The sequence below is a fragment of the Aspergillus caelatus genome, assembly GCF_009193585.1.
Source record: "Aspergillus caelatus strain CBS 763.97 unplaced genomic scaffold BDV27scaffold_40, whole genome shotgun sequence".
Lineage (NCBI taxonomy): Eukaryota > Fungi > Ascomycota > Eurotiomycetes > Eurotiales > Aspergillaceae > Aspergillus > Aspergillus caelatus.
Window position 1 is genome coordinate 95048 of NW_022475303.1, and position 13341 is coordinate 108388.

General features: G+C 48.5%; 6 protein-coding genes across 6 annotated transcripts; 1 reads left to right on the forward strand and 5 right to left on the reverse strand.

The window, feature by feature from the left end:
* Window positions 1-53: 53 nt before the first annotated feature.
* BDV27DRAFT_155246 (uncharacterized protein) lies at window positions 54-1027 on the reverse strand (the record flags this gene model as incomplete). Its single annotated transcript, XM_032072104.1, has 3 exons — window positions 54-263; window positions 324-914; window positions 986-1027. The coding sequence occupies 3 exons, from the start codon at window positions 1025-1027 to the stop codon at window positions 54-56; spliced, it is 843 nt and encodes a 280-aa protein (XP_031930234.1).
* Window positions 1028-2056: 1029 nt separating this feature from the next.
* BDV27DRAFT_143036 (uncharacterized protein) lies at window positions 2057-4543 on the reverse strand (the record flags this gene model as incomplete). Its single annotated transcript, XM_032070036.1, has 4 exons — window positions 2057-2221; window positions 2283-4093; window positions 4150-4230; window positions 4435-4543. 4 exons carry the CDS (start codon window positions 4541-4543, stop codon window positions 2057-2059), a joined length of 2166 nt encoding a protein of 721 aa, XP_031930235.1.
* A 1545-nt stretch (window positions 4544-6088) lies between these two features.
* On the reverse strand, window positions 6089-7268 carry BDV27DRAFT_124355 (uncharacterized protein). The gene is made up of 2 exons (XM_032066066.1): window positions 6985-7268; window positions 6089-6913 (listed from the first exon to the last, which is right to left on the reverse strand). Exons 1-2 carry the CDS (start codon window positions 7103-7105, stop codon window positions 6246-6248), a joined length of 789 nt encoding a protein of 262 aa, XP_031930236.1. The 5' UTR covers window positions 7106-7268; the 3' UTR covers window positions 6089-6245.
* A 519-nt stretch (window positions 7269-7787) lies between these two features.
* Window positions 7788-10391, forward strand: BDV27DRAFT_143038 (nucleotide diphosphatase; the record flags this gene model as incomplete). The annotated part of the gene is made up of 2 exons (XM_032070037.1): window positions 7788-8178; window positions 9580-10391. The coding sequence occupies 2 exons, from the start codon at window positions 7788-7790 to the stop codon at window positions 10389-10391; spliced, it is 1203 nt and encodes a 400-aa protein (XP_031930237.1).
* Window positions 10392-10501: 110 nt separating this feature from the next.
* Window positions 10502-11509, reverse strand: BDV27DRAFT_170107 (CybS family protein; the record flags this gene model as incomplete). Its single annotated transcript, XM_032075208.1, has 5 exons — window positions 10502-10858; window positions 10917-11036; window positions 11094-11160; window positions 11249-11266; window positions 11359-11509. 5 exons carry the CDS (start codon window positions 11507-11509, stop codon window positions 10693-10695), a joined length of 522 nt encoding a protein of 173 aa, XP_031930238.1. The 3' UTR covers window positions 10502-10692.
* A 343-nt stretch (window positions 11510-11852) lies between these two features.
* BDV27DRAFT_124358 (MDR family NADP-dependent oxidoreductase) lies at window positions 11853-13254 on the reverse strand. Its single transcript, XM_032066067.1, has one exon. The coding sequence runs from the start codon at window positions 13007-13009 to the stop codon at window positions 11975-11977; it is 1035 nt and encodes a 344-aa protein (XP_031930239.1). The 5' UTR covers window positions 13010-13254; the 3' UTR covers window positions 11853-11974.
* Window positions 13255-13341: the final 87 nt, after the last annotated feature.

Genomic DNA, 13341 nt, shown 5'->3' on the forward strand with positions numbered 1-13341 from the left:
CAAACGGGTGACAGCACAACCACAAAGCACAATGTAGCACGCAATATACGGCTTCACGGGCTGGCGATAATCATATACTTGTCTCCCGTCGACCTCCTCGCCCTCTGACGGATTGGGAAAAACTCAGGGGCGTCACCGCGAAGTTGAGGGTCCCGGAATTGAGTTCCCGTGTGATTGATTGCTGTCTCCGGTATATGGCCTCCTCCCGTACCATTCGCAGGGTATGGGTATTGCTGGTATGGGGGTTGCTGATATGGATATGCCTTTCATATGCCATTTCATCAGTGTGAGTACTGTGTGGACATGCGAGAAACCTTACTTACCGGATATGCTGGGTAGTAAGATACCGGAGCGACGCAGGGCACAGCAGGTGCAGCAACAGGTTGATATGGATAAAATGGAACGGATGGGGCAGGTCGAAGATGGGGAGGGGGCTGGAACGGCTGGTTGTTTTGACTTGATCGGGTAGAATGACCTGGTAGGATAGGGTGAAATGGCTGAAATTGTGGTAGCGGTTGAACGGACTGGGACGGGGGAAACGGCTGACCAGGCAGGATTTGTGGGATGGGCTGGACAGGTCGAGCATGTTGGCTTGGGTAGCCCTGGGTTGGTTGAGAAGGTAGAGAAGGCTGTCTCGGGGGAAATGTGTTGGGGAGCTGGTTTCCGTTCCTCCTCATCCCAGGATCTTCATACTGGTCATAGTAGTCAGGGATCGGTCCAGGACTCCAGAGGGGAGGGGGGCCCGACGGCTGCTGACGCAAGAACGAGCTGGGAGGAAACCCATCATGCGCCAGGGGTACAAAGCCATGTGGAGAAGGCATCAAACCAGGTGACACCGAAGCAATAGGTCTCGGATATACCGGATATGGGGTCCCGTAACTGTGTAGGAGAGGTTGCATTGAGTATGCCACACCCTGACAATGCCACAAGATATACGGTTAGCCCGTGTATTTGTTCGCGAGACTTAGTATGATACGGGACTTACCTGGCCGGTTTGGCGTCTCCCATGCCTTCCACCTCTTGTCATGGCGTGAGTTGGGATACCCAGCTAAATCCAACTAGTAGGGGTTTTGGATCCTAAGGATGTGACTGTCACATATCTTCAGTATTAATCAAGGTATGATAATGAGTGAGAATTGTCTACCTTGAGATGTGGAAAGGGACAAAAAGACTCTTGTGGAAGCAATTCTGGCCTTGATTGTCGATATGAGATCTGAAACAAAGAGCAGGTCTGGTGACGAGAACTGTGACTATGGTGGCGGGTGAAAAACAAGGCAACCAGACAAACACAACATATCAGGAAGGAAGAAATCCTCACCATATAAATCGCGGCCTCAGGCTTTTGTCCTCTTCCTTCTTTCCTTCTTCCACCTCTCTCTCCCGCCCAGGGCGCGAGCACACCAACATGCTTGTGCTCGCGCCCGTTACGTGCAGCTGTTCCTTTAATGAACATATGAAGCTTCTGAAATCACAGGCATAGGATATGTATCGTGATTTGCTTTATTACAAGCTTTCAACTTCTTTTTACGTCTCCTATTGTTCCTCAGCTACTACTGTGGACGCCAACGTGTAGCTCAACAGAATGCAACATAGAGATACACAAGACCATTAATGGTCACTCATGCAGATTTATTTTCTTCTTAAGGTAATTTAATGTTTCCCTTCTTTTTTTTTTCCTTTTGTCAGTTTCTATTTTCCGTTCTTTTTTTCATTTCCCTAAGAACAAGGGCAAACAAGACGACAGAAAGCAAAATAAACACACTGTTTCAAACGCCAGACTTACTGCTATCCTCTCTTAGTGTCGAGACTGACTTTTAGTGGTTTATGTTCCCAGAGAATTGAGGAAGGAGCAGTTCGCGCTAGTTATGAAGGAAAGAAACAACTATGTCAACGTGACGTTCAAAGAAACCCCCTATTCTCGAAATTGTTTCCGTACACGTTCCCACGGGACCTGAACATTTATCAAGACAGTCATCTTAGTGTTAGAAGGTAGGCATGTTCAACTAACGTTCCTCTTAGCCATTGAGAACTAAGCATCGGATAGGCTGATAGATATCTAATCCTCATCCATTTGAGCCCGAATCTGGGCATATGATTCGAACAGGATGTTTTCAGCAAGGCATTTGTCCGCGCGTTTCTTGGACACCAATGCTTCAGCCTCTGCGACTTCTTTCTCGATGCTGTTGTAATTACTGACTTGCTGCTGCAACGACAGCGCCAACTAGAACCAATCATCTGTCAGTTTCAAAGAAGCAGAAATCATGAATGTAAACGATACTTACGCGCAGATTTCTTTCCCGCTTACTCGGAGTGCTTTCATCCCGCGCTTTGTTGCAGAGCTGTTCCACACAAGAGTGGACCTCTTCCAGAGTCTTAGACAGCGAGCTGGAGGCACTTCTCTCAATCTGAGGAGCTTTCGTCTGAGAAGTGATAGTGTCCAGTTTAGTCAGCCCCGCAGAATGCGGTAGGTTAGTTTGCTTTGGCACTGGCGACATGATTGCCTCGGTTCCTTTGCTGGGGCGACGAGTGTGCTGGGGACTCCCAGTGGTGGCAGCCACTGTGTGAGTTCTGCGCTGCGGACCTTGAGGAACGATATCTGATTTTCCACGTGGACTAGTCACGGCCCTGGTGCGTGCTGCCATTGTGGATCGGGCGAACGAAGGCATGTTTTCAGGGGATATGGGGATGGGGGCCGAGATTGTCGGCCTCTTTTGCCTGTCTGCTGAGGGTATAGGGAGGCGCAGGTTTTTGTTCCAACCCTCAGACAACTTGGGATGCTTGGCGCTTGCCTTAGGCCCTGCCTTTCCAGAGTCGAGCATGCTATATTCGGGACTTGTGATAAGCTTCGCACTACTGGGGTTGGGGTCTTTGATTGCAAGGCCAGATGCTTCGTTAGGCCCCTTTTCATCCTTATCCATGGCGCTTCTATGCTTGAAGATATTTCGAAAGCCATCAAGCATACGGTTGCTCCGGGAATCAGGGATCCTAGCGCTTTGGGGTGTCATATTATGGCTAGGACTTTGTGATACGATGTCGTCAAATGTCCTGTGCTGGGCTGGGTGTGGTGCATCATGAATGGGGAAGTTGGACGCAGTTTGAAGTGACGTTGTCCGTTTGTTTTGAGGCTTGGTTGTCACCTCACTTTCACACTCTCCTGGACGTTGCCCAACCTTCTCAGCTCCGGGAGAAGTAGTCTTTTTCGGAGTTACTGGGCCAGATGCCATGCCTCCTTTCATTAATAACTTGTATGATTCAGGGAGCTTTGGTATGGGAGGGGCAGACTGCATACTTCCGGGGCTGGGGGCGAAAAGAGATGATAGGCTTGGGCTGTTGAGAGGCTTGCGGGGAATTGAAAATTGGCGGCCACTGGTGTCCCTCTCTGGCGTTGTCTCAAGCGATATCCGGGGAGGGTTGGATGGTGGAGTCACCAGGTTGTCTTCAGCGGTATTGCTGGCTTGCTGTTTGTATCCTGGGGTCCCTGGTGTATCCTCAGTGTTACGAAGTCCTTTTTGAAGGCTGTGTTTAGTTGTATCCGGATACTGAACGAGGGCTGGGTTCGATTGTTGTGTGACTGCATACGTACTGCTAGGGCTATCCGGACCCATGATAATCTTCTCGGCTGAAGGAGCAATTCTTAGGGTAGGGCGAGTACGATATTCACCAGTGTACACATTGGTTGGTCGCTTAGGCATTTCTTCTCCAAGGTCCCAACCGCCGGATGGTGATGAGGAAGACGTGATGCTTTCTTTCGGCAGCTTAGGTGCTTCTTCAACCGATCTCGAAACTGAGTCTTTCTTCTGCTCAGCCAGAATGTGGGGACGAGGGCCACGAGGCTTCTCGATTACTCGAATACCACCAGAAAACCCCTCACCCGATGTCTTTGAACGACTTTTCAGGCGCTCAGGGCTCCGGACTGGGATTGGGATAGGGATTGAGCTGCGCTGCTCTGAGATGACTCGGCCGCCTTTCTGTGAAGTAACAGCCTGGCATTGTCTCTGAAAGACTGGTCCACGAGGAATACGGGTAGAGGGCTGGGTGGTTGGGGAATTCAAATTTGTAGGCTTCTCGACAGTATCATGTTTGCGGGTCTGTTCTGTGCGATTGTTAGCAGGCGGTAGAGGGGAAAGGTGGAAGGGATGCTTTGATTACCCTGTTCTTGAGAGTTGCCAGAGTGATAGGGCTTTATCGTCGATGTGTCACTCTCACTACATGGGGAATCAGATCTAGCATCTTGATCCGTTCCCAAGATGCAAAGTTAGTGGTGCAAATGGAAAGAGAACGGCTTATCCAGAGATCTATAGAGAGTGTGTGTAGCTTATCAACGCATAGATCAGGAATCACCCTAGCACAAGTGGTTCACTTGAGTTGACTCTGATGGGACGCTCCAGGAGGTTCTACTCTAGTGTAGAAGTGGCATGAGAATAAGTTACTGACCTTTGCTAGTCATATGGACTTGCTTTTCATAGCTGGGTGTTTCCTCTTGTCTGCCTGTGATAGGAAAGTTCACAAAAGGATCGTACAAATGAGGGGCGTAAGAGGACATATTGAGTAGAGTATTAATGTGTAGATGTGTAATAGTGGTTTCTGAAGAAGCTATAGAGATAAAGTGCAATCTGAATGGCTGGTTGAGTGGAATATGAGAGGTGCTTTCAAGATGAGGAATTGAGGAAGGAGTTCGTTGAAAGAGATATTGTGGACGTGTGGGAAGCTGGCTGTCCTTTCTTCACTGAGAGATAAATGTGTTGCCGTGCAGACTGTCGGGGGAGGAGCGTTTCGTTGGGAAAAGATGATTTCGTGCGTGCGATCACCTCGTCGCTGCCTGGCCTTCTCGCTAAGGTATGAGAATGGGTAGCAGTGCAACAAAAGAGTCAATCACTGAAGGAAAGTAAAAGAAAACGGAATTCTGTAGTTGTAATCACCACCATTCACCTCCAGGATAGGACCGTCTTCGGCCCCTTTCTCATGATTTCATGGATATACGGCCAACTCTAACATTCTTTGGCAGTCATTAGGACCTGCTCATCAATGTTGTCTCCTCCTCATTGGATTGTCCATCAATTCTTGGGAGTGCATGCCTCGTATGTGGTTCGAATTTCTGTATACACGCACAGCTAACGGCAGTTTACATAGCTCTAGCATATCTGGAAGTTCTCGAGTATTTCCAGTCGCCAGTCGTGATATTGGCTTTCATCAGTTGACGGCATCGAAATAATCGCTATCATATCTGCTCGCGGTATCGAAACGCTTGATGGGTCTCAACGTCTGGAGACCTGGCTCATTCGAGCTCATCCTCGGTCTAGAAGGAAACGATGAAGGTCCTGAAAGAGCATCTATTGTGGGAGCCATTTTGCAATGATGGGTCATACTTGAAGAGGTATCCTACCAATATGTCAATATATCTACCCTTGGGCGAGGTTGTTAAGGAAACTCACTAAACGCAGATAGGACATATGTCGATTGCTTCTTTGAAGAGCCGTGGGTTGGTTGTAAAGTAGTTGATGAGAAGCCGTGCCGTTAAAACGGGCCAGGAGCTCCCATCTATACGTGTACGAATGTATAGGTGGGAGCTCCTTGATCATATGCCACAACAGAGAGACTTATAGATACTCAATGCTGGAAAGTGACGGGTGTACCTATGAGAATGAGGAGAAGGGCGTGGTTAATTCAGCAGTGTTCCTTGTTTGAGAACAGACAAAGACGTGCTTCACTACACTGTTAGTAGACATGGAAACGTTAAGCGATGCCATGGCGCGATACCCAATTAGGAAATCAGGTCTGTGAAAGGAGGATCGCCTAAGGCATGTATAGTCACGTTATGGTTCTAAATGCTTGTGGTATTTCATAGCAGATTATGATTTCTACGATCTGATTTAGTTTCTAATGTATATTCGATGTCGATGCGACCTTTATACTCTACTATAGAAAGTATCCATATCTGATGATTAAGTCCAAGGAGCATTATTATTATAGTCATGAGTACAGTGTATTGAGCAAGCATATTCTCCATACTCATAGACTATTATTGTAATATCTACATATACAGTGGTGGAATATTGCAAGTGAGCAAGTTATAGATTGCCTGTAGTACTCGCTGTAGAGTTAGCAACAGCTAAATTCTTGGCCCAGTAACTAAGATATGTACCATGACTTCTTGGCTATATAACAACAACCTAGAGCCAAAAGAATAAATCATGATAACTGTATTATTAAACCATAGTGTTTTGTTGCTTTTACCTTTCTAATCCTTACGGGGATCCACTTTCCTCTACACTGGTATGCTGCCCACGCTTCCTCTTCACGGAGGACGAACTAGATTGAGCTCCCTCTGACCCATCGTGCGTCCATTCGCTAACCTCCCATTGTATCGTTGTTGAATGATCATCACTGACACCGAACCCACGTCTAGACTTCATCATGCGGCCCAATCGACTACCCTCGATCATCTCTTCAAACCACGGGATCCCAGCTACCGTGCCTTGTCTATAGGTCTTAGAGACGCCCATTGTGCCACTTGAAGAAGGTATGATAGTAGAAGACGGCGACAAGGGTGCTTGCGTTGTGTGAAGTGGAATATCAGTCGACCGGTCTCCCCGGCTACCTTCAGCTTCCACTTCTCCATCTTCGTCTTCCGAAAGAAGACCCAAGTAGTCCAGCAATCGTTGATCATCCCCCGAGAGACTCCCAATTGTCACCGACATGTAGTTCGCCTCATCGCTGGGGATATCAGTCCAATATGAGAGAGGTGTTCCGCAAAATCCGCAGAAAGCATGCTGTGTATGCGGGGCGTGAGCGGGGGAGAAGGTGCGCCGGATTGTGGCGCGCGATTCGTCGTCAAAGTACGATTCGGTATGAGACTGGTACCAGTCCAGAGGAACTCGAAGCCATGCCGTAAGAGGCGTTCCGTGGATTCTTCCTGTTTTTAGGCGGATATTTTTAGTGAAACCGTTTCATGGCTGATGAGGTGTATGGGAGTGAGTGACATACGGCTATCCCGACTACTGTCAAAGTAGATCTCTGCGCGCTCGGAGACATCCTCTGGGAGCTGTATAACGTATTGATTGCGCCCACAATGGCAGGAGCCGCGAAGGGGTTGGCGACTTGTCATTGTGCTTTATGTGTAGGTTAAATGCTGTACGATGTGCTATGTTGGTAGTAGGTAGCTGATCACCAGTACGGTTGATTTAGTTAGCGGGTTTAATAGGTAGCACAAACTCAGAAACCGAGGAGTCGAGAATGGCCAATTGCTGTCAGAAAGAAAGTTAGTGAACAACAGTTCCGGGTTACGCATGAATCTACTAGAAAGATTGAGTAGTGGCCTGAGGATGAGCAATTGGCATCGATGACGTAAGGTGTCAAGGCCACGGATCGAGAAGTCTTGGCAGCGCTCGATCCGGCAACTAAATTAATTTCTCCGCACCTTAGGTTACTTTGGGGGAATTTCTTAGTGTGTGCTCAAAGATTTGATTGTACGCCGAAGCATATAAAGTGGTCAGTCATGCAGGTCACTAGGTACGCTTAGAACAAATTCCCCCTAGGGACTCACACTCATTAATTGCTTTTTTACCTTCTTTCTTTTTCTATTTCTTTTACCTTTCTCACCTGTCTTAATTTACATACTTTTAGACGCTAGTTTTCTTCTCTTTTTCCATTCACATTCCTTTCCAGTTCCCTGGAACCCTCCCATCTCTCTTGTACAATTTACCCACTCCGTCTACTATCACATGAAAATCTCTCCGGCGCAATTTCCAGCAACTCAACAACAACAACAGCAACAACCACCAACCACCATGCCCTCTGCACAACCACCAGCATCCCTCGCTTCCAGCTCTTCTGAGACCTCGTGCTCTCCCGGTCCAGGCATAATTAACACGACCGACGACCGCAATGACCGTTCTTCATCTACCCCCACCGCTTCATCATCCAAGCATGCCGGCTCAAGCAGCGCCCAGGACAAGGAGAAACCGCGACTGACGGAGCAAGAAAAGAAGAACAACCACATTGCATCAGAGCAAAAGCGCCGTGCAGCGATCCGCGAGGGCTTTGATCGCCTGACGGAGCTAGTTCCGGGCCTGGAAGGCCAGGGCCGAAGCGAAAGCATTGTGCTGAGAAAGACCGTGGATTTCATTCACATGCAACTGCAGGAGAGACAGGAGCTCATAGCTGAGATTGAGCGCAGAGGTGGGCGCATTGATGATACATTTCGGTCGTGACGTTGGCACGGCCGCCGGGGTTCGCATCCTCAGCCGAGGTTCGCTCGGGCATGAAACATGATGATGTTGATGACTTGGTTTACGGAGTTGTGCGGATGGACACAATACCATGCGCTTGGTATTATCATTTCAAATGCCATTCAATGCGAAAGAAAGGAGGCATGAATTACTTTCTGTTTATAAAATTTTTCGAGCCACGGTTGGGCTCGTTGTCTTGTCATATCGCGCCCGCCTTGATCATATCGTGCTTTGCGTGCCTGCTTTTTTATTTTGGTTTTTCTTTTTTTTTTTTTTTTTTTTCATTCTCCGCTATCTGCTCATTGTACATCAATCTCGATTCGTCAAGGCGCTTTTTAAGGTGTTCAGGTGTTGGGTTTGTAATGAATGAACAGGATAGGGGACGGTTATGCTTATTGTCATTTACCGCTTTACGAGTACAATATCAGCTTTGTCCTACCTTTCTGTGTAGGCTGGCTTGGAGAAATATATATATGAGGTTCTCAGTCATATACTCGTGTAACTCCTCAGAAGTGGATATGAAAGAGTGGGCGGGGGAGGCAAGGGATCGATCAATATCGGAGATACCTACAACTATCGACATTATAGAATATCAAACCACTATTAAAAACTTTCTAGCAAGAGAAACGATGGATACTTCAAATTACCACTGTATGTGTCCTCAAAATTGTTTACCAATCGCTCATCAATGCAGTCGCAATAAAAATATATATTCAGCTTCAAACACAATTACTTAAGACATGTCCTGCTGCGTAATTGCTGTTTTTGATTGTTATTATGAAGTAGCTTTGCTTCCCGCAGGTATCTAATACTCCTTACTTTATACCTAACCCATGGGTGCCATCGTTCATCCTTATCGTGGCTCTGGGTACATGTACCAGAGTACCGGATCTTACATCCGCTTGGCACATGTTCTAGAAGATATGACACAAGCAAAAAGAAATGGAAAAATGAAAGAAAGAAAATGAAAGGAAACCATAAAACATAGAGTTACACCCTGATTCCCTTGTACTTAACATATGTACAATCGTTTCTTTGAATTTTTCATGCCTGACTAACTCAAACGATCAGCGAGATATACATCGGTAATCCGACACCAACATAGGCGATTCGGAGAACCCGCAAGCAAAAAGGAAACCACCTTATCGATAGATTCTGCCACAATCTACCGCCCATATATCAAGATCCAGAAACTAAAAAGATGCGAGCCATATTCGAACAATTCGACCGCGCATCAAGAAAGCTTCCCGGACACGTTTAATTATATAGATATATCTGCGACCTTATCTACAATACGCTCAATAAGAAAGAGGACGGATAACACTATAAACCAAAATGTCCGACTCAAAAGCCGCCCTCCTCTCCCAATCCGAACCCATCGACCCCCCGCCAGCCTACGACACAACAAGCAACAACCCACCAGCGCGCACACCCCTCCCCCGCCCACCGCCCCTCTCCCTCCCGGTGCTCAACGAGCTCCGCGGTAAGCGAGTCATCCTCGCCTCCCAATCCCCGCGCCGCAGACAAATCATGTCCCACCTCGGCCTGCCCAATCTAGAAGTCATCCCGTCTAACGCAGAAGAGGACTTCCCCAAGACAATGGAGCCATTCGAGTACGTGCTCGCCACGGCCACAAAGAAGGCGCAAGCTGTCTATGAACAGGAGATCGTGAATGATGAGAAGGGCGAGCCGGCGCTGATTCTCGCGGCGGATACCATCGTCGTGGATACGGCTACCGGGACGATTCTTGAGAAGCCGCGCTCCGAGGCGCAGCATATTGCCATGCTGAAGTCGCTACGGGATAACCGTGACCATAAGGTGTATACGGCGATGGCGGCTATGGCGCCGTTGGTTAGTGCGCGGCAGCCGGGGTATGCGCTTGAGACGGCGCTGGAGGAGACGAGGGTGCGGTTTGATGGGGAGGTTACGGATGAGTTGATCTTGGCTTATGTGCGGACTAGGGAGGGGGCGGATAAGGCTGGTGGGTATGGGTTGCAGGGGCTGGGGTCAATTTTGGTGGAGAGTATTGAAGGGAGCTGGGATAATGTGGTGGGGTTGCCGTTGAAGTCGGCTTTGAAGTTGATGGAAAAGGTGGTTGAGAAGGCTGATGATGATGATCGGTTGTCGGATGGTCTTGAGCAAGAAGTGGAAGAGAGCGATTAGGTTGGAGGACCGTGGTTTGCTTGCATACGGCATGTTTTGATAAACGCTGGCCGTTTGTACATTTTTGAGGGCTATTGAGGACCGCATAGAAATGATTTAAATAAAACAAAAAAAGCAGAAAGAAAAATTTGCCAATAGTATCCATTCGAACAGTTACATATCTTTTAGCTCAATACCAAGAGCGCCAACCAGCTGGACTGGCTTACTTTAACAGAAACAGCATGTACATAGGCAAAACGCCTGAACGGAAGGAAAGTTCAAAAGAAAGTAATCAGAAACAGGGATATATCAATGTAACAATCTATGCCTTCCACACCCTCTTGAAGGCCTCTGTTACACCAACGTCGTTCGTCTCGAACTCATACAGACCGACGGCAGTGGTAAGAGTGAAGGCACGCAGGAGCCAGTTGCAGAATGTGGCGGTCTTGGGAACACGGCGAGCGGGGAAGTAGTCAATGATGGCAGCCCTGCGTGGTGTCAGTATCGATTGGAATCAAAGCTTCATGCCAAGGTGAATGAACATACTGGAATCCAATGTGGGAGTGAAGAACGATGAAGGAGCAAAGGACTGCGTCCATGACCGGGTTGAGAGAGCCAGCAGCGAATGGGGCAATAGTGAGAGGGACAAGACCGGCGGAGATAGCTCTGTTCAGTCGTTAGTTCAGTATCCTGTCAGGTGCATGAAACCGAGTGTCTACACACCTCTCAAAGGTCCAGTGGTAGCTTCCCTCCGAGGGGTGAGGGGCGGGGATGGGAGCAGGGTCGTTCACTACGTAATTGACCGGTTAGTTCCACTGTATCTCTGCAGCAAACAGGCAGCTCGCTTTGAGTATTTCAGGAGTCGGTGATGGACGTACTCGTTCCCTGAATGGTCTCTGTTCGTACTCGTTAGCATCTCTTTCCTTAGTTGACCAAGAATCATAACTGATATTACAGTCACGACTAAGTCATATTCGGAGTCACTCACGAGGCAAAGGAGGCAGGATCTGCTTCTTCGCGGAGGCATGGAAGGCCACAACCTGCGACACGCCGGCGCCATTTCTGGTCGCGAATGGCGAGCGGAAAGCAGAGAGGCAGGACTGCCGGAGGAGGGAAGACTGGCGGGCGATTGAGGCCATTGTGAGGGTGTTGGAATGCAAGACGTTGGGTATATTCTCTGCGACTCAACGCTGCACGAGGCAAAGCAACAAGATGAAGTCGTTCAAGTTCGTCAGGATGGAACCTCGGAAGTCCAATCGGGAATGCGGTCATCCTATTGCGGCACAGCTGATTGGCCCGTCTCTCTCCGCCCAGCCGAAAATGGCCGACGTTCCGGCAAATAATATTAATCGGCTATACAGACGGAAAACATGAAAGTCTCCCTTACAGCCTTCTTAGTGTTGTCGGGATATCGCTTACAGTTTACTGCTATTATGGCATTGCTAATGTAAAAAAGTTTTTTTTTTTTACCAGAAATTGTACCATTTTTCTTGAAGATTCATTATATTCTCAATACTATCCATTATAACATCAGTTTACCGAGGTTCACAAATAACGCCTCTCTGCAAAATGAACTATATACTATGCAATGAAAGATGAGCAGCTTAGAACTTCAGGACAGCCTTGCCCTTGTTCTTTCCGTGGAAGATACCAAGTAGAGCGTCGGCGGAATTGTCAATGCCAACGGTCTCGTGGGTCAGAGCTTTGAATGAACCCTCCTTGATCCACTTCTGAACGTTCTCCTGGTGCTCCTTGGTGTACTTGTCACCCATGCCGGCATCGCCAACAATGAAGCCACGCATAGTCAGGCGTTTAGTCAAGACGTATTGAATGTTCTTGATGGGGTAAGGGGCCGAGTTGTACTGCGAGATCATACCGCAAACGACGACACGGCCAAAGTTGTTCATGGCATCCAAAGCAGCCTCCAGGTGCTCACCTCCAACGTTCTCATAATAGATATCGATACCTTCGGGGGCCAAGCGGGCCAGCGCATCGGCGGGCTTCTCATTCTTGTAGTTGAAACCACCGTCGAAGTTCAGCTCCTTGGTGATATATTCCAGCTTGTCATCTGATCCGACACTGCCGATGACCTTGAGGCCTTCATGCTTAGCGAGCTGACCGACCAGCTGACCGACGGCACCGCTAGCGGCAGAAACGAAGATGGTCTCGCCCTTCTTGGGCTTGCCAATTTCGTACAGGGACGAATAAGCGGTCAGACCAGGCATACCAAGGGCACCCACGAAGACACGGATATCCTCGATGCCCAAGGGGTTTTCGAGAGGGCGAATGCGGGCGATCGACTGTTCGTCCAGGACAATGTACTCCTGGATGGGGACGAATCCAATGACCAAATCGCCTTCCTTGTACTTGGAGTTGTTGGAGCGGAGGACCTTGGCGATGGAGCTGCTGTCGATGGGCTTGTCCATGGCAAAGGCAGGAGAGTAGGACTTCACCTCAGCGGGGCGCATACGGCCACGCATGTAGGGATCAAGGCTAGTGTAAAGAGACTGCAGGACAACACCATTGGCAGGAGCTGGAGAGTTAGGGTCGACCGACACGGGCTCGACAACAATGTCCTGTCCAGGGACAGGATATCCCTGAGGGATCTTCTTGAAAACGAGAGCCTTGTTCTGGGACATGGTGCTGGCAAGGTATGGGTATGGATGAATAGGTTGATTGAGAGAAGATAATCACAGCAAGTAAGTTGTGTTTGGATATAGATATGGGTAAAGTGGTTATATAGGCTAGAGCTACAGGATTCCTTTTATAGGTGGGAAGATGTCACCACACCCCTCAAAACAAAGCGGGGCAGTTCCAATCTCCTCGCATGACGATTATAAAGCAACCAAGATCACTCCCAAACGCGGCAGAAGCTTCTCGAGAGGCAAAGGACGGGGAAGAGATTTGGCCGATCCCACGTCCGAGGCAAAGGTTCCGGAAACAGCAAAGTGGGTTGACAAGTATGGGTGGC

What these genes read in the sequence shown, in the direction of transcription:
- BDV27DRAFT_124358 (XM_032066067.1), bottom strand. Translation starts at nt 13,009, where the DNA reads ATGTCCCAGAACAAGGCTCTCGTTTTCAAGAAGATCCCTCAGGGATAT.
- BDV27DRAFT_124355 (XM_032066066.1), bottom strand. Translation starts at nt 7,105, where the DNA reads ATGACAAGTCGCCAACCCCTTCGCGGCTCCTGCCATTGTGGGCGCAAT. An exon ending in TGACAGTAGTCGGGATAGCC is followed by an intron (nt 6,914 to 6,984) that starts GTATGTCACTCA and finishes GCCTAAAAACAG; the next exon opens with GAAGAATCCACGGAACGCCT.